Below are 24,758 nucleotides of genomic sequence, written 5' to 3'. Positions count from 1 at the left end.
GGGCATGCGCCATTCTTAGTCCGTCGAACTAGCATACTGACGAGCGTATTGTCCGCTGAAACCAAAGTACGACGGACAGATTTTTGGAAAAAACGAAATTCTTAGTACTCCGGACTGCACGCTGAAAAAGTCCGCTGAAGCCCACACACGAGCGGATTGTCCGCTGAAATGTATTTCAACGGACTAAGTACGTCAAACAGTTTGACCGTGTGTACGCGGCATAACAGCTCCATCCCTGCACAGTGTGCAGAGACAGCCCTGTCATCTGCCTGCTCAGCGGGGGATCGCCGGAGCGATCCCCCGCTGAGCAAAGCGGGCTCCGTACACGGACATGTCCGTGTGAAGGAGCCCTAAGTATGATGCATGCATATTCTTAGCCCCCACGTGCAAACTTCACATTTATAAACATTAAACCTCATCTGCCACATAGTTGCCCAATTAGACAGAGCATTGAGGTCGGCTTGCAAGCTGCAGACATCCTGTAAGGACGTTATTCCACTGCGCACAGCTTTTGCGCAGTCTCATGCTCCCAGCGGCTTGCTGAGGGGCTGAGACGGGTGTCAGCCCAGGCACCTGGCGGATCCATACAAATTGCATTCCTGTGACCCATAGGAGAAGCCCAGCCAAACGAGCTTTGGCTATACTTATGTTTTTAAAGTAAATAACTCAACACCAATTCACTATATGGAGCACTTATATATTTGTACATGGTGATCATATCCCCCTTAATCTCCTCTTCTCAAATGAGAATACATTCAGTTCCTCTAATCTTTCCTCATAGCTGAGCTCCTCCATGCCTCTTATCAGTTTGGTTGCTCTTCTCTGCACTTTCTCCGGTTCCCTGATATCCTTTTTGTGAAGTGGTGCCCAAAACTGAACTGCATAATCCAGATGAAGTCTTAGCCCTTGTACACACTGTCGGACATTCTGACAACCAAATCCGTTGGATTTTGTCCGACGGATTTTGTCCGAAACTGTTGCATACACATGGTCAGACAAAGTTGTCGGAAAATCCGATGTACATAACGTGATGACGTTATTTCGTTACGACGGGACTACGTTCAGGCTAGTAGCCAATAGCTTTGGTCTAGGAATTTGTTCTGAGCATGCGTGGCACTTTGTCCATCGGAGTATGCTACACATGATCGGAGTATGTCCGATAGGAGCATTTTGTCTGAAAATTTTACTGGCAAGTTGGAAAACTTGGTCCGTCGGATATTCCTACAGAAACAGTCCGATGCAGACCACACACAGTCGGAATATCTGACAAAACGGTCCGATAGAAAAAAACATTCCGACGGAATCTCCGACCGGGCATCTAGCTAATCAGCTGAGCAAAGCGGGCTCCGTACACGGACATGTCCGTGTGAAGGAGCCCTAAGTATGATGCATGCATATTCTTAGCCCCCACGTGCAAACTTCACATTTATAAACATTAAACCTCATCTGCCACATAGTTGCCCAATTAGACAGAGCATTGAGGTCGGCTTGCAAGCTGCAGACATCCTGTAAGGACGTTATTCCACTGCGCACAGCTTTTGCGCAACAAATAAGATGAATGCAACAGAAAAAAATACAGCAAACAAAAATAAAGCTAAGCGAAGGAGGTGATGAAGGGGTGGATAAAAAGTAATTCGTGTTAACAAGGGGATATAATTATTATTTATTTTTAATAAGTTTAGCATTCATACATGACACAAATGTATCAATAATAGTGACAACTGTATTTCTAATTCTACTGTCTGGGTGATGGCTATCCTCTACATTCTGCTTCTGATAAAGTGCGGGGACAGACATGACAAAGACAGCAGAGCCCCACTGATTGCACAGGAAGAGTCGATTGCCCATGCTCTATTTTGACTGATCAGTCTTGCTGAGTGCAGGAGACAGAAGGGGAGACTCCAACCCAGCTGTGCCCTCTCCACCAAAGCGCCCAAGGTGGGCCTCTCTCCTGCTTCTGGGTCAGTCCGGTCTTGTCTACGTGTCTACAGACAACGGTAATAGAATAGTGTTGTGACTCAGCATTTCTAAGATGAGTTGACACTTTTCATTCTAACTTTCTTTTACCTCAGTAAGTTGGATGCTGCAACCTTTCTCTCAAATTTAAAGACTAAGTTGACCTTTATGAAAAAAATAATAAATGCACATATTTTGTAGAGCATTGCATGCAGGATCAGTGGATGGTGGGTGCAATGTCAGGCTCCTGCAAACACTGCCTAGACCTCTGTGTCCATACCTCTGTACCGGCTGTCAGTTGCAGAGCTGTAGGAAGTGTGAATGGACTAGGAGCTTGCTGATCAACATACTTGCAGTCTATTGAAATGACAATCCTATCTGCTGTGGTGGGAGAAGGGACTTGTAGTTTATTTATTCACAGATCACTGGGAATGAATGAAGCCGATGCGCGGGTGGAGTGGAGAGAATCCCAATATACTGTCACAGGGAGGGAGGCTCTGGTGGTGGTGGGAGGCAAGTGATTAGGAACATGTTGCACTCTAAATATGGGTTTAACATGTAACGTGTTCCTAAAGGTGAACCTATCCTTTACAATCTTAATATTGCTGATAAATGTGGCTCTATAGATTTGATCTCACTCATAATAATTAACAGAATATAGTAGAAGGTTCCAAACTTCCTCTTTCTAATGTATCATCTCTTTTCCTGTGATTTGGTAAAGCGTCCTCCTCCCCCCACTGCCACATTTGGCACTTTTTGTGGGGGAGCGGGTACCCGGTTTTGACAGGTACCCACTCCCACTCCGAGTAAGGTCGCTGCACGGTTTATTTATTTTATGCAATTCTTTAATTTATATACTTTCTTTATATATTGCCTTCACAAGGGGCTTAACAGGTCATCTTTATCGACATATTTGGGGTTTATTAGCAGCGGCAGTCGGTGCTTAAAGCGGAGTTCCACCCACAAATTGAACTTCCACTGATCGGATTCCTCCGGTGTCACATTTGGCACCTTTCAGGGGGGAAGGGGGAGCAGATACCTGTCTAATCCAGGTATTTGCTCCCACTTCCAGGCATATATCGCCGCAGGCTCCGCGGTGATCTAAGACATGTCCGGCCCCTCCTCCGCCCCCTCGCGCTGTCTTCTGGGAGACACACAGGTCCCAGAAGACAGCAGGGCGCCCAACATGAATGTCTGCCACTGTTACTAGACCCCTAATGTCTTCCCTGCCCTTCAATGCAGCCCATCCAGCACAGGTCATGCTTCCTCCAGGGAAGCAGTTTGCCACGGTCCTGGGCTGCCTTGTAGAACGAGAGAGCCTGGCAACCTCTTGACCAGCAAGGGCAGGCGCCCCTATGAGAGGCCCGTAAAAGTGATCAGACTTTTACCGGAAAGCCTTTTACTGGGGCTAAAGCTGGTATCAAGATCAGAGCTGTAGCTGTGAGCTTGATTTAAGCACTTGTCTACCATGCCATAGACATGCTGGTAGGTTAATTGGCTCCTGTCTACACTGGTATGTGTATATATGCATGGAAGGTAGATTGTAAGCTCCTTGAGGGCAGAAAGTGATGTGAAAGTACTGTATATGTAATGCCTTGTGTACATTTTTGGTGCAATAAAAATACCTGCAATACATATTTGCAGATTAAGAATGAAGCATTGATTTATATGAAGAAGTGGGTGTATTTTTTTTAGGGACAGCTGAGGATGTAGTAGTAGCAGTTGGGGGTCTGTGTAGAGAAAGTCAGCTGTGCGAATGTCTCTCTTTGCAAAGCCAACACAATATCCCCCCCCCCCCCCCCAACTTTCCTAATGTGTTTATTTCCTTTGAGTTTTCCTGATTGGGCCATTTCAGGAAAATACTGCATTATGACCACTAGATGGAGCTGATGATCACAGGAATTTTATGTATTAGGCAATTGTGAGGATCATTGGGCTGTGCGAATTCTTTAAATATTCGCAGAGCTATTTATATAAATAGACCCCCTCGGTGGTGCTGGTTCATTTTGTCACCGTTGTCTCTTTTCAATTCCTGGTCGGTATTTCTGGTCCTCTGCCAGTTCCTGGTAGAACGCGTCCCTGTATCACATGTCCCATCTCGCTAAGCTTCCAGACTGCTGGCACTGAGCACACACACTGTCCACTGTGTGTTTATCTGATGGCAGAGGGCACAGTGACCTGATCACCGCGACACAGGAAAAATTAAAGTGAAATGCCAGAGAAGAAAAAGTCCCCACTTATAATATACTATATACATGTTACATGGCCAAAACTTTGTGGACACCTACCACCACACCTACCACTAGCAGTATGTGGATGTCCGATCAAATGATGGAGTTCAGGTTTTCCCAGTAATCAATACTCTATATACTACTATACTACTACTTATAATTATATATACTATAATTGCTTAAATCCCCCCCCCCCAAACATTATATATTTTTTTAAGCAGAGGCCCTAGAGAATAAAATGGTGGGTGTTGCAATTTTTTATGTCATATGATATTATGCAGTGGTTTTTCAATGTAATTTTTTGGGAGAAAATACACTTTAACTTCTTCCCGCCTGCGCTATAGCTGAAAGACGGCTACAGCGTGGGCCTTAATTGCCAGGAGGGCGTCCATAGACCCCTTACCACGTGATCAGCTGTCAGCCAATGACAGCTGATCATATGATGTAAACAGAAGACCTATCAACTATCAGCGTGAGGAGAAAAAAAAGCCGATCACCGACTTCTGTCAAAGGGACATCGGTCCCTCACACAAAGGCTGCCTCATCTGTGCCCACCAGTGCCACCTGTCAGTGCCCACCAAAGCCACCTATGAGTACCCACTGGTGCCATCTACCAGTGCCCACAGTGCCACCTACATTTGCCCACCAGTGCCACCCATCAATGCCCACCAGTGCTTCCAATCAATGCCCATCAGTGCCTCATTATCAGTGCCACCTATCAGTGCCCTTCAGTGCCAAACAATGCCGCCCTTTAGTGCCACCCATCAGTTCCACCTATCAGTGCCCATCAGGACCGTCTCACCAGTGCCCATCATTGCACATCAGTGCCTCCTTATCAGTGCCACCTTATCAGTGCCTATTAGTGCCAATCAGGGCCGTCTCACCAGTGCCTATCATTGCCCATCAGTGCCGCCTTATCAGTGCCCATCAGTGCCGCATTATCAGTGCCTATTAGTGCAGCCTATTAGTGCCCATCAGTACGGCCTCATCAGCGCACATCAATAAAGGAGACAAATTTCCTGTTTCTTGTTTCCCGTTTTCAAAATTTTATAACAAACGATGAAACAGTTTTTGTTTTTTTAACATTTTTGGTATTTTTTCATTTTTTAACAAAAAGTAAAAAACCCAGCAGTGATTAAATACCACCAAAAGAAAGGTCTAATTGTGGGAAAAAATTATAAAAATTTCATCTGGGTACAGCATTGCATGACCGCGCAATTGTTATTCAAAGTGTGACAGCGTTGAAAGATGAAAATTGGTGTGGGCAGGAAGGGGGTTTAAGTGCCCAGTAAGCAAGTGGTTAATACATTTTAATGCACAAAAAAAACAATATAATACCCAATTGTTTGGTAAAATGTAAAAGATGATGTTACCCCGAGTAAATAGATACCTAACATGTCACGCTTTAAAATTGTGCAGGCTCGTGCAACGCAGACAAACTATTTAATTTTATTATCCATAGGCGACGCTTTAAAAGTCTTTACAGATTACCAGTTTAGATTTACACAGGAGGTCTGGGCATCATCCTGGTATAACCACTCAAAGCTGGGCGACGTACCTGTAAGTCACTTGGTGTTACGTGGTTAAACAAAGATGGCGTTTAGACCTCTTGTAGCAAGAACACTCGTTTCCGCTCGTGATTTTTAAAGCACAATTTACACCCAAAATGCGTGTCGCCCATAGAGCAGCCCCTTTGCAAAGGGCTGCTCTATACACATTTGTCGCCCAAAAGAATCTCCAGCGCCTTCTTGGGCGACAAGACTACAGCGATTTTTAACCATGTGTTTTGTAGAAATTACCACACGATTCTGTCACTCCATAATCACGGCAAAATCACACCGTGTTTGGGGTGCCATTAAGAATAAAGCCACCCAAACACGCATCACACGTCCTGCCGTAATTTTGGAATCGTGGGCAGAATTGCACCGATTCTGTCTGCTATTTCCAATCTTCTTATGTAAATGGGGCCTTAGACCATTGTGTGCTTCCAACCTTGTGACTCTTTCTGTTTGAGCAGGACTGTGCCTCCGTATACAAAGCCAGCTCCCTTAAGACATAGTATAACCCCACATACACGATCGGACTTTATACAAACTTTCCCGTGGACTTTTGTACAAAGGGCGTTGGCTGTGAACTTGTTAAGCATACACACGTTCTGACTTTTTCAGCCAACTTTCACCAAATCACGTGTTTTTTTTTCCTGTTCTTTACCGCCCCCTTTGGTCAACTTCTGTATTGTTGTCTGATCTTTTTGCATTGGTTCTGAGCATGCGTGTTTGTAAAGTCCAATGGTTTTCTGTACACACGATCGGACTTTGTTCCATCGGACTTATGTTGTCGAAAAGTTTGTCCGTTCGTACAGCCAACAAAAGTCCGATGAAAACCGAAAAAGTTTGTCTGATGGAGCGTACACACAGTCGGATGTTGCCTTAAAACAGCTAATTTGCATGTTTGTTGTCAAAAAGTCTGATCGTGTGTACGGGCCTTTAGACTGACCAGTTTGGTGTGGAAGAACTGGAGTCTCCCGCTGTGATTATACACAGCGGGGGCTGATTTGTGGGACTTGATGTCCGCCGGCACATACCGATCTTGCAGCAAAGAGGCAAAACGATCTGTCAGTAGGGAAGAAGTGGATCCTGTGTTCCTGCAAAGCAGGGTCAAAGATCAATGCCTTCCCCTAGTAAAAGCACCTCCCCCACAGTTAGCAAGCACTCCCTAGGAACACAGTTAACCCTTTGATTGCACCCTGACGTTAACCCCTTCCCTGCCAGTGTCATTAGTACAGTGATTGTGCATATTTTTAGCTTTTGTGAAAAAGGGTCCCCCAAGAGGATTGGGGTTTTAAGGCCAACTGAGTAATGGTACAAAACCAAGTACTGATTTATAACAAATTGTAATTTATTGAATATTATAAAAAGACAATATCTGCATAGAAATCGTGATTTGACTATTTAATAACAACATCAGAATGTACAACAAATACAAATAAGTATCGTCTCCTAGATGGAAATGACGCCTGACGGATTTCAGGAATTCATCCTTTCCTCAGGGGCGGTTCCTTGTGGAAGACAATGTACAATAATAATAAAACATAAATTAACATTGAGAATCATATAAACAGAATGCATGAAGTGGGCATCGTTAGGGGAATTCTGTTTATATGATTCTTAATGTTGATAATAGTCAATAGTCATGTTGTTACAATAGTCAAATCGCAATTTCTATGCAGATATTGGCTTGTTATAAATCAATACTTGGTTTTATACCATTACTCATTTGCCCTTAAAATCCCAATCCTCCTTGGGGGACCCTTTTTCACATATTATTGTATGGGATGGTGGCAACAAATTACTCCGCTTATGGTGAAATATTGTTTTTGGAGTTATTTTTTTAGCTCTGATCGCTGTATTAGTGTCACTGGTTCCCAAAAAGTGTCAGTTCGGTGTCCGATTTGTCCGCCGCAATATCGCAGTCCCGCTATAAGTCGCTGATATTACTAGTAAAAATAAAGAAATACAAATTCTATAAATATAAATATATATATATATATATATATATATATATATATATATATATATAATGTTTGTAGACAAAAAAAAATCCCAATAAGAGTAAAAAAATGATAGTGTCTACAAACATAATATATATATATAATGTTTGTAGACACTATCATTTTTGCGCAAGCCAATCAATATATGCTTATTGGGATTTTTTTTTTTTTAACAAAAATATGTAGCAGAATATAATAGTCTAGTGGCCTAGTCTGATGAAGAAATTCGATTTTTTACTTTTTTTTTTTTTTTTTATTGGATATGTTTTATAGCAGGAAGTAAAAAATATTGTTTTTTTTTTTGTTTCTTTTTTTCAAAATTGTCAGACTTTTTTTGTTTATAGCGCAAAAAATAAAAACCACAGAGGTGATCAAATACCACCAAAAGAAATCTCTATTTGTGGGGGAAAAAAATGACATAAATTGTATTTGGGTCCAGCGTCGCATGTCAAAGTAACGCAGTACCGTATGGCAAAAAGTGGCTTGGTCATGAAGGGGGTAAAACTTCCAGAGATCAAGTGGTTAAAGTAAAACCTTTTCATTCAATAATTTATTTATCATGTCATTGCTGGGTGTCTGTGTTTCTCTATGCAATGCAGGCAGAACATGGCTGGTGGGAGGGGCCGGTAGGGTGCTGTACATAGCGTTGTGAAAACAACTCTTAAAAGCCATGATGTAAGCAGTTTGCTGGCTTTTGTTATGCAAAGATCAAAATGCCTTGATAGGTGGGTGTCAGTCTGTAGGAGTGGGTGTTCCTATTCAGTATTTGCATACAGACGACCATAGGTGATGCCCACATGTGATACTGAAACGATTGAAAGAACTGAAATTCAATGATTGAAAGGGGCGGGACAGTCAGGCTGGAGGAGGAGGAAGGAGCTAAATGATGATGGAAGTCCTCTAGGCCAGAAATGAGGTGGGGCTCATTCTGACTTGTTGCAGCTTCTAATGCACATTGTGAGAAGCTCACAGTGTGCAGTGAAATCAGAGTAAGCAACGTCAGTCCAGAAGAGGAGCCGGTACAACTGTGCAAGACTGGAGGGAAGGTCAGATTTGGACTCCCCCCTGTTGGCCGCTCTCAGATGGTTGTCTTCACAGCTTACAAGAGTTTGGCCATTGAACCCTCATCCTGTGCTATTTCCTGCACCCTTCCAAAACGTTCTTACCTGCACCACGTCCAGCACCATCCCAGCTAGGACCATGCCCAGTCCTGCCAGCAGGTAAGGGAAGAGCACCTGGAGTGCGATGGAAAAGGAGGACTCATCCCCAGGTTTGGGCATAGGAGGCTTCTTCTCTGGGAGGCGCTTCTCAGGAATGACCGGCGGCAGCAGCTCTTCCTCCACCATCTCCCGGGTCGGGGCTCGGCTCTCGTTGTGCCTGGCCTTGTGCTTTGCTCTTTGCTTGGAACGCTCTGGGTTTTTGGCACGACCCTCCTTCCTCCTCTGCCGGGTCTCCTCACCCTTCATGGTGACCTGGCTGTGCTCACGTCACACTGCAGAGATAAAGATAACCATTGTGTTTACACTGTTGAGTACAACCTGGAACCCTTAAAGAGTAACCCCACTTTTGTTGAGAAAAAAAAAACATTCCCCTCTGGGTAGAGCTGCACAATTCTGGCTGAAATGAGAATCGCAATTTTTTTTTTGCTTAGAATAAAGATCACGATTCTCGTGGCGTAATGTCATATTTCACATGATACAAAACAATTGGGCTAACTTTACTGTTTTAGTTTTTTTTTTTTTTTTTTTTTTCCATTCAAGTTTTTTTTATTGAACATACTTGAAAATACAGATCATTGAGGTACAACCATATAGACAAAAAGGGTATAGTGATGGATATACAAACATGTCATACATATTCCAGAAATAAAATCAGTACACACGAATACTTTAACAGTAATAACTATGGGCTGCAAAAGATCTGAGACAAGATTTACATGAAAAGCTCTTCATAACAGACCTTAGATAATGTTTGTAAACACAATGCAAAAGGGATTATCTGATTTCGTGCTCCTATAATCGTGAGTGTAAGTCACCCTATTCTCGACACAAAGTCTTATGTAGAAACATGCAGCACAACAATCAGCGAAGCACGGTTCGGGAATTAGGATGTGTGAGTGTCCATCCGGGTAACCCGCTAACGTCAGGCGTATCTTTGGGATCTTATTTGTTGTAGATGCTATTAGGTAACCAGACCAGCTGGTTTCTTTAGTTGTACCTACTAGAGGGGTGTATGGGAATAGGAATAGGAAGGGGGGGGAAAGAATGGAAGATGGTGTGTGTGGGGAATCTAGCTCCGGACTTTGACCAGTCTCCTCCACCCCCCCCCCCCCACGGTACCGAAAGGTGCAAACTCCAAAGGAGAGAGGGGATGAATTCGTTCTTAGTTTTTTTTTTATTCATTGAAATGTATTTTTCCCAAACAAATTGTGTTTGAAAGACTGCTGCGCAAATACAGTGTTACATAAAATATTGCAACAACCGCCATTTTATTCTCTAGGGTTTCTGCTAAAATATATATATATATATATATATATAATCGGGGGGGGGGGGGGGGGGTTCAAAATAATTTTCTAGCAGAAAATACTGATTTCAACTTGTAAGCAACAAGTGTCAGAAAAAGGTTTAGTCTTTAAAGTGTTACTGAACCCAGGATTCTGCATTCACTATATCTGGTCTCCTGCAGTACACAGAACATGGAAATGCAATTATTTTAGTAAATATAAACTGCTAAATACCTTTTCTCATCAGCAGTATATAGCAGTCTTGTGACTTCTATCAGTGTCTGGTTAAAGCTTGTAGGAGGAGTTTTCATTCACCACTGACTGTCCTATGAGGCTGCATGACCCCTGACCCTCTGTCTGGACAGTGTTGATTGGCCCTGTGCTGATCACATGCACTCTCCAAAAAAAAAAAACTTTCTAGCAATACACACCAAACTGAGCATGTGCAGAGTGCCTCCTAGGGCTCTGTGCTATCAAACTGCCTTTTTTCACACAATGCGGAGGATTAACCCCTTAGGTTCCAAAGAGAATACAACAAACATGCTTTACTGCATATACAGACTGATTTTACTGTGGTGGGTTTAGTAACACTTTAAGTGATTAAACTGCCCTCCTTTACAGACATTTCTTTGATCTAAAAGATACTTTGTTTATCTCCCAGCGCTGACAAATGTTGATAAACATTTGCCGGCCCGGACAGTTCTGAGTGAGTAGAGAACGTCTCTACACTCACATGAATGAATCAAATAGAATGCTGGGTAGAGATCGCGAGGGGGGTTGAATCGAGATTGCGATTTTTTTTTTTTTTTTTTTTTAACGATTAATCGTGCAGCTCTACTTCTGGGTGATCTCTGTACATTGCAGGGATTTTAACAAACTTTGTTGCAGATTCCTATCTTTTGTTATTCTCAAGGAAAAGCTGTTTGTCTGCGTCCATGTTCCGAGTGAGTCTGTATGTGAGTGATTTTATAATTATCAATCAGCTGTTGTACCTGCAGGGCTCTAATGAGGAAAGTGGCAGGTGCTGCATCCCTTTAGGTGTGATTTCCTATTGGGAGTGTCTCACCAAAGATGACATTCTTTTTGCAGGGGATGACCAATATCTGACTTGTATCTTAGTGCAGACTGCTGGGAAAATCAGTGAGACAATCACACAAGCAGGAAATGACATTTCTGGGGGGCGTTCTGTACATCACCTGTCTACAGAACGCCTCCAGGTTGCCATCTTGGACGCTGCCACGTATGCGCCTCCATTTTTAATAACATTCAATTACAATATGACTTGTGTCACAGTTCTATATGCTATATATATATTTTTTTTATTTGCTAATGTTTTTCCCATGAAAGTGGAGTTACCCTTTATAGCTGAAGAGGTTAGTTTTTTTTTTTTTTTTTAAATAACAGACATGTCATACTTACCTCCTCTGTGCAAGGGTTTAGCACAGAGCGGCCCTGATCTTCCTTTTCTGGGCTCTCCTGGCGGCGCTCCTTGCTCCTCCTCATCGGGTGCCCCCACAGAGAGCCAATTTCCATGGGGGCACACGTGCGGGTGCGTTCCTGAGACTCGGTCCTGCCCCTTAGCTCCCGTGTCACTGGATTTGATTGCACAAGTCTGATCATTGAAAGAGAGCAAGCTGATTTCCCAGCACAGACAGAAAACGAACCATCCTGCACTCTCATGCTTAGTGTGGTCAGTTTAAAAAAAACGTTTTCCGTTTTAAATAGGAAAGCAGAGGGACTGGCAGGAACACCAGGGATTTCACACAATGGAAGCAATATAAAGAGAACAGGAGACCTTTTCATACAAGTACATGGTACAGCAGGCACAACTCAGGAATATGAAATGTTGGGTTTACATATGTAGCGCCGGCTCCTAAAGAGCACACGCTATATGTTTTGAAATTTAGTTACACCTCTACTGCAGTTTGGTTTGGGTATAATTGTTCTAAATTTTGACCTCAGCATCAGTCTGACTGGACTATAGGGTGTTCAGCCTGGCCATAGGGGGCACTGTCTCTTCTGGCAGGTATAGAACCACAGTCTGGTTGGGTGCTTTAAGGTTACTTTCTCTCGGAGCCCGCCCAGTGGGAGTGTCACTCTTGTTGTGCTTTCCGGGAGAGGGTACTTAAGATGCGGATGTCACGTGGTTCAGGGTTCCGGTCCAGAAGTATGTTCTGACTCCATGGGCCTGGTCCTCCTGACCAGCCTCCAGGAAGGCTATGGCCTGGGGAGCGGATCCACCCGACTTTGTGTCTCAGGGCTGGCTAGCCCGAGGCAAGGAAACTAAAGAAAGGATTCTGAGGTGGTCCGGTACAATCTCTGGTCGTGGAGAGGCCCAGCAACTTCGTAGGTATCCAGGGGAGGACTCTTCATTAAGGCCCATACACACGATCAGACTTTCTGACAACAAACATGCAAATTAGCTGTTTTGGAGCAACATCCGACCGTGTGTACGCTCCATCGGACAAACTTTTTTGGTTTTCATCTGACTTTTGTTGGCTGTGCGAATGGACAAACTTTCTGGCAACAAAAGTCTGATGGAGCAAAGTCTGATCGTGTGTACAGAAAACCATCGGACTTTTGTACAAAGTACAAACAGGCATGCTTAGAACCAATGCAAAAGATCAGACAACAATACAGAAGTTGACCAAAGGTGGTGGTAAAGAGCAGAAAAACCACACGATTTGGTGAAAGTTGGCTGAAAAAGTCCTGCTGTGTGTATGCAATACAAGTTCAGGGCCAACGCCCTTTGTACAAACTTTCCCTTGGATTTTTGTACAAAGTCCTATCGTGTGTATGAGGCTGTAGAGACTTGTTCCTGAGTTAAGCACCTTGTTGGCTGCTAAACCTTGTGAGAGAGGGACTGTCCAACTTGAGTGAACATCCAGTTGTGAATGGCTATTCAATGAATCTAGTCAAAGTAAGCAAGTCCGTTATTATTGACTTTGACACTTAAGCCTCATACACACGATCGGACTTTGTACAAACTTTCCTGTGGATTTTTGTACAAAGGGCGTCGGCCGTGAACTTGTATTGCATACACACAACAGGACTTTTTCAGCCAACTTTCACCAAATCACGTGGTTTTTCTGCCCTTTACCGCCACCTTTGGTCAACTTCTGTATTGTTGTCTGATCTTTTGCATTGGTTCTGAGCATGCCTGTTTGTACTTTGTACAAAAGTCCTATGGTTTTCTGTACACACTATCAGAATTTGCTCCATTGGACTTTTATTGCCAGAAAGTTTGTCCGTTCGCACAGCCAACAAAAGTCCGATGAAAACCCAAAAAGTTTGTCCGATGGAGCGTACACACGGTCGGATGTTGCTCCAAACAGCTCATTTGCATGTTTGTTGTCAAAAAGTCTGATCGTGTGTATGGGCCTTAAGAGTACCTGAACTTTCCTCCTAACCCTCTGATCCCATTTCAAGAGACTGTTCATTGACTATGTTTTTTCAAATAAAAATCCCTTTATCTGTCATCAGTTTCTAAAGTTTCTGGGCCATCTACCACTGGAAACGCCTAGAGGCAAGTCGAGGTGAAGAAGGTAACGGTAAGCCCAATCAAACCAGCAGCTCCTTCAGGGGTCAGTGCTACACATATTTTTTAGGATCACTGACAGGTAAAGTGAATATAATTGATTGTCTTGCTACAATGGCAAATGAACATGGGTGGGATATATCAGGCAGTAAGTGAACATGTTTCCCTGAAGTTGATGCGTTAAAAGCAGAAAAAATGAGCAAATGTAAGGATGAATGCCGTGTACACACGGCCGGACTTTTTGACAGCAAAGGTCCGATGGAACAAATACGTCAGACAATTCGAACGTGTGTGGGCTACATAGGACCTTTGCTGTCTAAAAAATCAGACGGACTTTAGAAATAGAACATGTTTCAAATCTTTCCGACGGACTCGAGTCACGTAGAAAAATTGGCTACTGGCTATGAACTTCCTTATTCTAGTCCGGTCGTACGTCATCACGGTCAAACCCGTCGGACTTTGGTGTGATTGTGTGTCGACAAGTCCAATTCGACAGAAGTCCGACGGAATTCAGTCCGTCAAAGTCCGGTCGTGTGTACACGGCATTAGGTGACTTTGACAAGGGCCAAATTGTAATGTCTAGACAACTGGGTTAGAGCAACTCCAATACCGCCACTCTTATGGGCTGCTCCTGGTCTACAGTGGTTAGGAACAAAAGTGGTCCAAGGAAGGAGAACCAGTGGCAAGGGCATGGGCAGCCAAGGCTCATTGATGCACATGGGGAACAAAGGCTGGTCTATGCAGTCCAATCCAATAGAAGAGCTACTATAGATCAAATTGCTGAAAAAGTGAATGCTGGTTCTGATAGAAAGGTGTCAGAACACTCAGAGCATCGCAGTTTGTTGTGTATGAGTTCTGCATAGTCGCAGACCGGTCAGGGTGTCCACAGCCAAAAGAGCCTACAATGGGCATGTAAGCATCAGAACTGGACCGTGGAGCAATGGAAGAAGGTGGCCTGGTCTGATGGATTCAAGAATGGTTTGCGGAAAACAGCAATGAGTTTGAGGTGTGGACTAGGCCTCCAAATTCTCCAGATCTCAATCCAAACGAGCATCTGTGGGATGTGCTGGAAAAATAAGTCCGATCCATGGAGGCCCCATCTCACAACTTACAGGAGTTAAAGGATTGGCTACTGACAGCTTGGTGCCGATACCACAACATACCTTCAAAGGTCTAGTAGAGTCCATGCTTCCTTGGGTTATGATTGGTCATAATGTTATGGGGCAGGGATCACTCTTTGTGCAAATGCTTAAAACATCCACATAGAAAATTATTTTATACACAGACCCCCAAGTTCTTCTTATCTTTAAACCACAGCCCAGTTTTGGATCGGTCATGTGCCTGATGAGAAAGGACGAGAACCGATCGGGTCAGGATCCTGAAATATTTACAAAGACAAACCTTCCCATCTGCATTTGTGAATGGCTGACACAATGAATCACCCTAAGGCGTGTCAGCACCGTGCTCAGATAGATCTTCGGGAATTCTTGTGACCAAGCAGAATGCCTGGACTGGAGTCCTCTGCTGACGTCAGCTGCCATCTTGCTCTCCCACCCACAGATCGGGGGATCGGTGTCCTGTTCCACATAGGGTGATCTCAGGGGATATAAATATACGCACACCTGTTTGTAGAGCCAGCGATAACCCGTTACTAATCGGGGATGAATACAGGACTTTGCTACACGGGTGTAAAACAAGGAGTCAGAGCAAGAAGAGAGAAGAAATAGCCGTGACAAGGTGCGAAGGGCGACTAACTAGATCTCAGTTACAACATTTGTGCTTTGTCCATGCAATGCAAAGCAACAGGTTCTCTTTGATGCTAGCCTTATTTGCAGCACATACCTTCCCCTGGTACCAACAGGACCTTCCTTTACCTCATGTGACAACGCTGCCACTCATGCACCCCACACACTCAGCCCTATGTAAGCTCCATGTCCCAACTTATACTAACAGAGGGTCTCCTCAATGACCAAAGTGGTGGGGGAGTAAAGGGAAGATGAGTATGTGCATCTTCTTAAAGGGGACCTTCATGCTCCCTTTCAACTTTATTTATTTTGACTCCTCCCACCTCCTACACTACATTTGCAAACTTTTTTTCTCTTTTTTTTATTGCAGATACTTTTTCCTATAGCAGGACGCAGCGGCTTCCATCTTTCCTGCCTAGGCGAGAATGACATAACTCCCGCAACCTGCAGCCTTCTGGGATAGCGTCACACCTCTCGGTAGGCTTTAAAAGCCACACTGCATGTGCACCAGAAATTCTGCACATGCATCATGAAACATTTAGCGCACTGTGCATGCGTAGTGGTGCACCATCAGGAAGAGGAAGTCGGCCCCCTGATGACTTAGGAAAAAAAGATGGCAGCACAGGACCCAGTGTGCAGTGTTTAAGAGATGGTTACTTTACAGCCAACAGAGCTAGATTCCATGGGCAGGCGGGTTTATTGTCTAAGACAACACAATAGACGAGATAAGAAGGGACAGAGAAAAGAAAACAAATGAACCGTACACACGGTTGGAATTTCCGACAGAAAAAGTCAGACGGGAGCTTTTCATAGTATATTCCGACCGTGTGTATGCCTCATCTGACTTTTTACGACGAAAATTCTGACAGACCTATAAAGGGAACATGTTCTATATTTTTCCGACTGAACCAATTCCTATTGGGAATACCGCTCGTCTGTATGCTGTTCCGATGTACCAAAAACGACGCATGCTCTGAAGCAAGTACAAGACAGAAGCTATTGGCTACTGGCTATTGAACTTCCTTTTTCTAGTCCCGTCTTACGTGTTGTACGTCACCACTTTCTTGACGGTTGGAATTTGGTGTGATCGTGTATACGCAAGACAGTTTCAGCGGAAGTCCGTTGGAAAAACCTTCAGAGTTTATTCCGACGGGCAAACCGGTCGTGTGTACACAGCATAAGGAGGGGGTGATGTTCCTCTTTAAAGTGTAAAACCCTTTCACACGACAAGCCAGCTCGAATCGACCTGTCCGTTTTTCAGGCGTATCCGCCATCCATTGACTCCTATGGGCAGGCGGATGTCAGCGGAGATGTGTCCGCTGACATTCGTCTGCCCTCTGATCCGCTAAAATCAGACATATGACAATACGTTCCACCATCCGTCTGGCGGATCGGATGAGATCGGATGAAAATGGACATGCTGTCCGTTTTCATCCGATCTCCCCATAGGAATCAGCGGAGCTCTGACAGGCTCCCCCCTGCTCAGTCAGCAGAGACGGACCTGGCATCTACCGGCTCAGTGGAGATCAACGGAGTGATCTTCCGCTGAGCTGGCGGACTCCGCTAAATAGATTTGCCCCATGTGGAAGAGGCCTAAGTTCAACTTTCCAAAAAAAAAAGAAATGCCTATGCAGATAGGGGGCGTCTGTAGATAAAAGTGAACTGTGCAGTTTGGCTAAAGTTGAATCATGTCCTTGCAATAGGTGTAAGCCATTTACATACTTCCTAAAGCCTGACTGGAATACTCCCAGGATATTGCTACGTGAGGGCTAGTAGTTACTACTCACCTTCATCATCGCAGGAGTGAGCTCTTAAACACTGAGCTCAGAGCTAATGTATCAGGTGACAGAAAACATACTGTATGTGAGGGCTTTTGAATCAGAGAAAAAGCTCACTCCTATGATGGAGATGGACAGTGATGGCTAGGCCTCACTTAGCAACATCTTGGAAGTATTACAATCAGGCTTCATGAGGTATGTAAATGGCCTCACCTATAGCAAGGGCATTATTCAGCTTTAGTCAAAGCTGCAACCTTTGTTTTTATCTACAAACACCCCTTATCTGCATAGGCAGTTTTTTGGTGAACTAACCCTTTAAGTAGATCTAGACCCCCAAATGGACAATTGGGGGACAGGAACAGAGCATTGTTACCCGATAACAGGAAGTGCCTGAACAAGGATCTTCATGGCAGGATCACCAGGGCTTCTTTTAGTGAAAACTGCAGATTTGAAAAGAATGAAAATGACTTTTGAAATTAAATTACTATGTTTGAGCTTATATGGGGTTAAAGGGTTAGTTCACCTTTACAAAAAAAAAAACTGCCTATGCAGGTAAGGGGTGTTTGTAGAGAGAAACAAACTGTGCAGCCTTGCCTAAAGTTGAATAATGCCCTTGCTATAGGTGTAGGCCATTTACATACCTCCCAAAGCCTGACTGGAATACTCCCAGGACGTTGCTAAGTGAGGCCTAGTTGTTGCTGTTCACCTCCACCATCACAGGTGCGAGCTCTTTCTCTGATTCAAACCCCCTCTCATACATACTCCTTCTCTCCCCTGATGCAGTAGCTCAGGGCTCTGTGTTTGAGATCTCGCTCCTATGATGGTGGAGGTGAACAGTAATGACTAGGCCTCACTTAGCAACATCCTGGGAGTATTCAGTCAGGCTTCATGAGGTACATTAATAGCCTACACCTATAGCAACAGTGTTATTCAACTTTAGTTAGAGCTGCACAGTTTGCTTTCATCTAGACACCCCTTATCTGCATAAGCAATTTGTTTTGTAAAAGTGAACTGACCCTTTAATGACTGCACAAATATATGAGCCCATGCAATGTAAATTGGGGTGTCTCTTCCCCAACTGAGGCCCAGGTACTGCGTACAGCCTCCCATAGATATGGGAGGCTGTATGGGGCGGTGCATGGCTGTACTCAGGTATTCACCGGTGCTATGGTATACAGTATACAGTGCTAGAGGATCACTGCACATACATCATCTGTCTGACGTGGCCCTCTTAGGGCCCATGCACACAGGTGTATAAAACACTGTGTTCAGATCCATACTGCATACAGTTTTATACAGAACTCAATGCAGCAATATTGTATGCTAGGGCCCAATGCACACAACTGCATTGTGGTCAGTATTCTCTCGTACAAGTAAAGGTAGAAAAATCTGCGTTCGCAGTCTAATTTTGATCGTATTTTATGTGGTACACATGTAAACCTTTGTGTTAACGTTTATAGACATAATAATTAAAAGGACACTGCGTTGCTCACCAATCGCTGCCGCTGCCCAGCGTCTCTTAGCGTCACTTTATGCTGACATTTCCCTCCCAGTCCTGACTGAGGCATTCATGAGACAGCGGCGGCTCAGACACAGAATGACCCTTCAATCATTCATAATGGCTAATGGGGTGCCAAGGTTCTCCATCAATGGCCTATGTCATTCTGTACCTGCACCCCCGCTGCTTAGTGCTGCAAAACGACACTTTGTTTATGCTAACATTCACAAGGCAGCAGCGGCGGTGCGGATGGAGATGTTACTAAGCAACACTTTGTTTATGGCTGACATCTCCCTCAGGCCCTAAATGACTCATGAGGCAGCGGCAGTGTAGGCACAGAATAACCTCGGCCTTCAGTCATTCCAAATGGCTGAAGCTCATTTAGCGCAGCTTAGCGCTGCTGTTTAGTTTCGGATAATGGCTGATGTCAATCTGCGCTTGCACCACTGCTGCTTAGTGTGACTTGGCGGCCCTTTTTTCATGCTCATATATCTCTCTCGCTGCCCGTGAACCAATCATTAGGGGCCCTGAATGAGTGATTCATGAGGCAGCAGCGGCAGTGTAGGTGGAGGTGTTGTTTAGAAACACTTTGTTTATGGCTGACATTCTCCCCCGAGCCCTGAAGAAGTGATTCACAAGGCAGCGGTGGTGCAGGCACAGAATGACCTGGCCTTCGAGCATCCATAATGGCTGATGGCCTAGGTCATTCTGTACCTGCAACACCGCTGCTTAGTGCAGCATAACAACACTTTGTTTATGTTGACATTCACAAGGCAGCAGCGGTGGTGTTTCGTCACATATGGCGACCCATCACATTTAGCTACCCATAATTATGCCGAGCGAAGAGAGGCCGTGCCGCAGTGTGGCAAGTGAAGCGAGCCCGCAAGGCTGTGTTGGAATGCATATGGTGGCGTTGCGCATGCGCACTCCAGCGGGTAGAAAAATGTGATGGGTAGCCGAATGTGACGTGACAGATGGAGATGTTTATGGCTGACATTTCTCTCCGGCCCGAAATTACTCATGAGGCCGCGGCGGTGTAGGCACAGAATGACTCCGTCCTTCAGTCATTCCTAATGGCTGAAGGCCTAGGACATTCTGCGTGACTTAGTGCCGCTGTTTCATGTCAGATAACGGCTGATGTCATTCCGCACTTGCACAGCTGCTGCTTAGTGTGATTTTTTTTTTTTTTATCTCACATATCTCTTTTGCTGCCTGTGAACCAATCATTCAGGGCCTGAATGAGTGATTCATGAGGCAGCGGTGGCAGTGTAGGTAGAGATGTTGTTTAGAAATACTTTTGTTTATGGCTGACATCTTCCCCTGCAGAAGTGATTCACAAGGCAGAGGTGGCACAGGCACAGAATGACCTGGCCTTCGACCATCCATAATGGCTGATGGCCTAGGTCATTCTGTACCTGCACCACCGCTGCTTAGTGCAGCATAACGACACTTTGTTTATGCTGACATTCCCGCAGCAGTGGCGGTGCGGATGGAGATGTTGCTAAGCAACGCTGTGTTTATGGCTGACATTTCCACCTGGCCCTAAACGACTCATGAGGCAGCAGCGTAGTCACAGAATGACCCCGGCCTTCAGTCATTCCTGATGGCTGAAGGCCTAGGTCATTCTGCACGGCTTAGTGCAGCTGTTTAGTGTTGGTATAATGGCTGAGGTCATTCTGCACTTGCACCACTGCTTAGTGTGACTTAGCTGCACTTTTTTTATGCTGACATATCTCTTTCGCTGCTTGTGAACCAATCGTTCAGGGCCCTTGAATGAGTGAATCATGAGGCAGGGGTGCAGGTGGATGTACATGTACATGTAGTCAGTTTCTCTTACCCTGCTGCTCCAAAAAGCCTCTATCCCACGTGGAGGGTGCGAGCCCTGTATGCAAACAGATACTTAGAAGAAAAGAAGGCTGGATGGACGCACTCCTGTGCAATTTCTTTGGCCTTTAGCCATTATGAATGATTGAAGGTCGGGGTCATTCTGTGCCTGTGCCGCTGCTGCCTTGGGAATCACTTCCTCAGGGTTCGGGGAGGATGTCAGCCATAAACAAAGCGTCGCTAAACAACAACTCCCCCTGCACCGCTTAGAAGAAAAGAAGGCTGGACGGCCGCACTCCTGTGCAACTACTTTATTCAAGTGCCAGATACAAAGGTGTACTACAGGTATCAGCTTACATGTTTTACACCAAGGTCGGGTGCTTACTTACAGCTCATGAGTAAGCACCCGACCTTGGTGTGAAACATGTAAGCTGATACCTGTAGTTCATCTTTGTATCCAGCACTTGAGCAAAGAAGTTGCATAGGAATGCGGACGTCCAGCCTTCTTTTCTTCTAAGGGGTGCAGGGGGAGTTGTTGTTTAGCGACGCTTTGTTTATGGCTGACATCCTCCCCGAACCCTGAGGAAGTGATTCACAAGGTGGCGGCCGCAGGCACAGAATGACCCCGGCCTTCAATCATTTATAATGGCTAAAGGCCGAAGTCATTCTGAGCCTTCACCCCTGCCGCTTAGTCACTTTGTTCATGTTGACATTACCCCCTGACCCCAAATGAGGCATTCGCTAGGCAATGGCAGCGATTTAGGCAAAGTTGTTGCTTAGTAACGCTTTGTTTATGTCAACAACTTTCCCCGCATGAGTGCTTCAAAAGGCAGCAGTGGTGCAGGATGACCCTGGCCTTCGGTCATTTGTAATGGGGTGGGGCCATTCTGTGCCTGCGCCATTACTGACGGGAATCCCTTATTCAGGGCGGGGGGGGGGGGGTTGAGTGTCATCATAAACAAAGTGCCGCTAAGCAACATTTCACCACACCGCCGCTGTGAAGTGAATCTCTAAGGCCACGTACACACGGTCGGACTTTCCGATGACAAATGTGCGATTGGTGTTTGTTGGCGGAAATTCTGACTGTGAGTAGGCTCCATCGGACATTTTCCATCGGAATTTCCGTCACACAAAATTTGAGATCTGCATCTTCAATTTTCCGTTGTCAGAAATTCCGATCGTGTGTAGACAATTCCGACGCACAAAGTTCCACGCATGCTTGGAATCAAGCAGAAGAGCAGCACTGGCTATTGAACTTAATTTTTCTCGGCTCGTCATATGTCTTGTACGTCACCACGTTCTTGACGTTCGCAATTTCCCACCAACTTTGTGTGACCGTGTGTATGCAAGACAAGTTTTAGCCAACATCTGTCAGAAAAAAATCCACGGATTTTGTTGTTGGAATGTCCGATCAATGTCCGAGGCATTATTCAGGGCCAGGGGATGATATCAATATAAACAAAGTGTCTATGAGACACTGGTCAATGGCGGCGATTGGTGAGCAGGGCGGCGTCCATGTACACATTTTTTTTTACTTGAGATCTTTCTGTCAGCAGAATCCTGTATAAATATCAGTGTTTATTTTTTGCAGCGTGTGCATAAACTCTCATGTAGAGTCCGGATGGCGCCGTGTCGGCCATGATGGCGATATTCTGACAGAATTGGTATTTTTAACCACTTGAGATCCGCGCTATAGCCAAATGACGGCTACAGCGCGGACCTCCTTTGCCGGGACTACGTCTATTGACGTCGTCCCGTGCACGAACGGCCTGCGTGCCCCCTGAGGTGGGCGATCCCGACCCCTTATCACGTGATCAGCTGTCAGCCAATGACAGCTGATCATGTGATGCAACGGAGCCGGTAATTGGCTATTATTCCTCCTCGCGCTGACAGCGCGAGGAGAAAAAAAAAGAGCCGATCACCGGCGGCTGTGATCGGGACATCAGTCCCGATCACGGCCAGCCCTGCCAGTGCCCACCTGCCCCCTGCCAGTGCCACCTTAATAAAACATAAGTGCCCCCCGTCAGTGCCACCCAGCAGTGCCCACAGTGCCACCCAGAGTGCCACCCACAGTGCCCACAATCTGCCTCAACAACGGTGCTGCACCCCAGTGCCACATATCCGTGCCCATCAGTGTCATCTACCAGTGCCCATCAGTGCCGCCCATCAGTGCCACCTATCTGTGCCCATCAGTCCCATCTATCAGTGGTACCTATCAGTGCCCCTTAGTGCCACCCATCCGTGCCCATCTTTGCCCATCAGTGCCGCCTTATCTGTGCCCATCAGTACTGCCTTATCTGTGCCTATCGGTGCCACCTTATCTGTGCCTATTAGTGCCGCCTTAACTATGCCTACCAGTGCCCGCCAGTGCAGCCTATCAGTGCCCACCAGTGCAGCCTATCAGTGCCGCCTCATCAGCGCACTTCAATGAAGGAGAAAAATGACCTGTTTGCAAAATTTTATAACAAACTATTAGGCTGGGTTCACACTGCTGCGGGGGGAGATCCGGATGTGATTCGCACCGCAAATCACATCCGATCTCCGTAGCGATGCGAGTTCAGCCATACAGATAGTATACAGATAGTATGGCTGAATTCGCAGCGCTCCCGCAGCAAACTCGCACGGGACCCTTTTTTTGGTCCGCAACAGAATCGGATCGCATGGGGGTTCACACCATGTGATCCGATTCCTGTGCGAGTCGGCAGATCGCACTGCGATATGTGGACGGATCTGGGGGTGTCATTAACATAACATTGACACTCCCAGCCGTCCGCATAGGGCAGTGTGAACTGCCGGCGGGAGTAATGCGATGCGGGAAAACGCCGCGGATTCGCGGCGTTCCCGCATCGCAGCGGTGTGAACCCGGCCTAAAACATGTTTTTTTTTTTTTTTGCATCTTTTTTTGTTTGTTTAGCAAAAAATAAAACTCCGAGCTGTAATTAAATACCACCAAAAGAAAGCTCTATTTGTGGGAAAAAAATGATAAAAATTTCATTTGGGTACAGTGTTGTATGCCCGCGCAATTGTCATTCAAAGTGCATCAGCGCTGAAAGCAGAAAATTGGTCTGGGACTGAGGGGGGTTTAAGTGCCCAGTAAGCAAGTGGTTAAAGAGGAAGTAAACCCTGATGAGTTTACTTCCTCTTTTTTTCCCTGCAAAGGTAAAGCATAATGGACTACTATGCATCGCATAGTAGCTCATTATGTGTCACTTACCTGACACAGGAGCCAGCGAAGTCGCCGCTGATCCCTGTAGTCCGCCGCGTCCATCTTGCTGGTGGCGTCTCGCAGCTCCGACCAATGACAGCGGCGAAGCCGCGATGACGTCACTCCCGCGCATGCGCACGGGAGTCGCGCCTCGCAGCTCCGCCGCTGTCATACGGCGAGGCCGCGATGACGTCACTCCCGCGCATGCGCACGGGAGTCGACAAATTTGGCAAATCCATTCTTGGACTTGCCGCATTTAGTGCGCATGCGCGCCGCTGTCTACGGCGCATGCGCCGTAGACAGCGGTGCCCATTTTCGGGCAAATATCTCCTAAACCATATAGGTTTAGGAGATATTACTTGGACCTACAGGTAAGCCTTAATCTAGGCTTACCTGTAGGTCAAAGTTGTTTGGAAGGGTTTACTTCCATTTTAAGGAACAGTTATTTAAATTCTGCTCTGTGTCTACAAATTGGTGTCCCTGATTTCCTGCACAGGCCAATTATAACATGCATTCCTCTCTGGCATGATTCTCATCCTCCAATTAGGTTTTCGTGGCCTTTACTGCTATTTAAGGCGGATGAGGATACGTGTCCTCCCCCTTTCTATGGAGACAAGATGGCCGCGCTCATGTCAGTGTTGGCAGGCGGGCGCCCTCTGCTGGTGTGAGCGCTGAACCTGCACCCTGGGATCTCTATGGTACGGTCGTCGGTCGGAGGGGCCCCCCGGCGTGGCGCTATGAGGACCGTCCGAGGCCCCGTCACCCCCCTATACTCACCCATGGGCTGTGTGTGTGCTGTGTGCCCGCCCGATCTCCTGTGTGCGCCCACACCATGGATGGGAGGATCCGGGGGAGGAGGGGGAGCCCGTCTGATGGATCCATCCCGGGAAATCTCAGCAATCCAAACAAACCAGTCCGTGTACTGCGCTA

At 45.7% G+C, this 24,758-nt stretch overlaps 1 protein-coding gene across 2 annotated transcripts in view; it reads right to left on the bottom strand.

Moving 5' to 3' along the window:
* The window catches only part of LOC143927594 (solute carrier family 41 member 1-like), an 87,335-nt gene that overhangs the window by 37,536 nt on the left and 25,041 nt on the right, over nucleotides 1-24,758 (bottom strand). Inside the window, exons 1-2 of one of the 2 annotated variants that reach the window (XM_077451746.1) lie at nucleotides 24,606-24,630; nucleotides 8,904-9,229 (exon numbers count right to left, since the gene is read on the bottom strand). In XM_077451746.1, coding sequence (XP_077307872.1) covers nucleotides 8,904-9,203 — 300 coding nt within the window. In that variant the 5' untranslated portion in view covers nucleotides 9,204-9,229; nucleotides 24,606-24,630. Of the gene's footprint in view, nucleotides 1-8,903; nucleotides 9,230-24,605; nucleotides 24,631-24,758 lie in introns of those variants that run through there. The other variant, XM_077451745.1, reaches the window with a different exon arrangement.

This window comes from Lithobates pipiens, unplaced genomic scaffold (assembly GCF_037356315.1).
Source record: "Lithobates pipiens isolate NorthernLeopardFrog02 unplaced genomic scaffold, aLitPip1_a1.2 Scaffold_23, whole genome shotgun sequence".
NCBI classification, from domain to species: Eukaryota; Metazoa; Chordata; class Amphibia; order Anura; family Ranidae; genus Lithobates; species Lithobates pipiens.
This window is presented reverse-complemented; position numbering and strand designations above follow the sequence as displayed.